Genomic DNA, 1,586 nt, shown 5'->3' with positions numbered 1-1,586 from the left:
TTCTTGAAACTTTATGGATAAAAACGAGCATAGACTTATGTTAATTTACAATTCTACTAAGAATAGTACTCGTTGTAAATAATTGCAGATAAGCAACTATGAGAAAGAAGTTGAGGAGATGAAACATATGACTAGACAAGAATTTGTAGCCTCCATCCGAAGGTAAGAACACGTATTATTTGTATAAATTACTTACTGGCGTAAAAATTAATTGCTTTTAAACAAGTTAAGAATAAAATGACAACAGTAAGATTTTGTCGCAGACTGATCCTTTTTGAATCTTTGTATTGACTGTTTCTTACAGCTGCTAGTTTTGCGTCTTATTGAAAAATAGCAAGTTATTATTTTATAATTTTCTGTCAGTTTTCGTTCTTCAGTCTTTAATTAATTACCATTCTATTGTTAAATCCAGGAAAAGTAGTGGATTTTCCAGGGGAGCATCAATGTATCGTGGGGTAACAAGGTGTTAAAAATCACTTCTTTTCACACCTATTCTTTGGATACTCTTTTGCTTCATCCTCCTCCTGCTTATAACTCTTCTATCCGATATCTCTCTCTATCTATGATCATCTATTTTTGTATCTGTGTTTGTCTGTCTCTCACAGGCATCATCAGCATGGAAGATGGCAAGCAAGAATTGGAAGGGTAGCTGGAAACAAAGATCTTTACTTGGGAACTTTCAGTAAGCAATTCGATTATCATATTAGTACTACATGTTTCAGTTTTAACAATGAGAAGCAGAGTACAAGGCGATCTTACGTTTCACACTAAAATTAGGAATATTAAGTCAATCTGGAATCGAGCAGATAAGTGAAATATGTTTAGGATCCAAACCCTGCAACATCAATCCATGCATGTTGCAATAAAATCATGACCACCTTAAGAAATTGCATTTTTTTTGCAGGTACTGAGGAGGAAGCTGCAGAAGCATATGACATTGCTGCAATAAAGTTCAGAGGCCTTAATGCAGTTACAAACTTTGATATGAATCGTTATGACGTGAAGACCATTCTTGAAAGCAACACTCTTCCAATTGGAGGGGGGGCCGCGAAACGTCTCAAGGAAGCTCAAGCAATCGAATCTTCTAGAAAACGTGAAGAAATGATAAGTTTAGGCTCAAATATTCAGTATGGAAGCTCAAGCTCAGGCCCTCTGCATGCTAATTACCCACTAATTCAGCAACCATTTGACAATACACAGCCTTTACTAACTTTACAAAACCAGGATTTATCCCTATACAATCAAGAATCCCACTACCAAAGCTACATCCAAACACAACTCCAGTTGCACCAGCAATCAACTTCTTACAATATTCACCAGAATAATCACTTTTACAACAATTATTTTCAGAATAATCCTGTTTTACTCCACGGGTTTATGAACATGGGAACGTCTTCTTCGATTATAGACAGCAATGGGAGATCAAGTATTGGAAGTTACAGTGGAGGACACACTGTAAACGGGATTGAAATGGGTTCAAGTAACACAATTTCTGCAGGACGAGGTTCAGCTGAAGAACTTGCACTGGTTAAAGTTGATTATGATATGCCTTCTGCTACTACTTACACTGGATGGTCAGGAGATTC

At 36.5% G+C, this 1,586-nt stretch overlaps 1 protein-coding gene across 1 annotated transcript; it reads left to right on the top strand.

Moving 5' to 3' along the window:
- Positions 1-94: 94 nt before the first annotated feature.
- On the top strand, positions 95-1,581 carry LOC111382640 (AP2-like ethylene-responsive transcription factor PLT2; the record flags this gene model as incomplete). Its single annotated transcript, XM_023006663.1, has 4 exons — positions 95-162; positions 413-463; positions 606-682; positions 905-1,581. Coding segments are annotated over exons 1-4 (849 nt in total), but the record flags the coding sequence as incomplete, so codon positions are not given.
- Positions 1,582-1,586: the final 5 nt, after the last annotated feature.

Source organism: Olea europaea, unplaced genomic scaffold (assembly GCF_002742605.1).
Source record: "Olea europaea var. sylvestris unplaced genomic scaffold, O_europaea_v1 scaffold25424, whole genome shotgun sequence".
Lineage (NCBI taxonomy): Eukaryota > Viridiplantae > Streptophyta > Magnoliopsida > Lamiales > Oleaceae > Olea > Olea europaea.
Note: the sequence above shows the minus strand (reverse complement) of the source record. Positions and strands in the feature narration are given on the sequence as shown.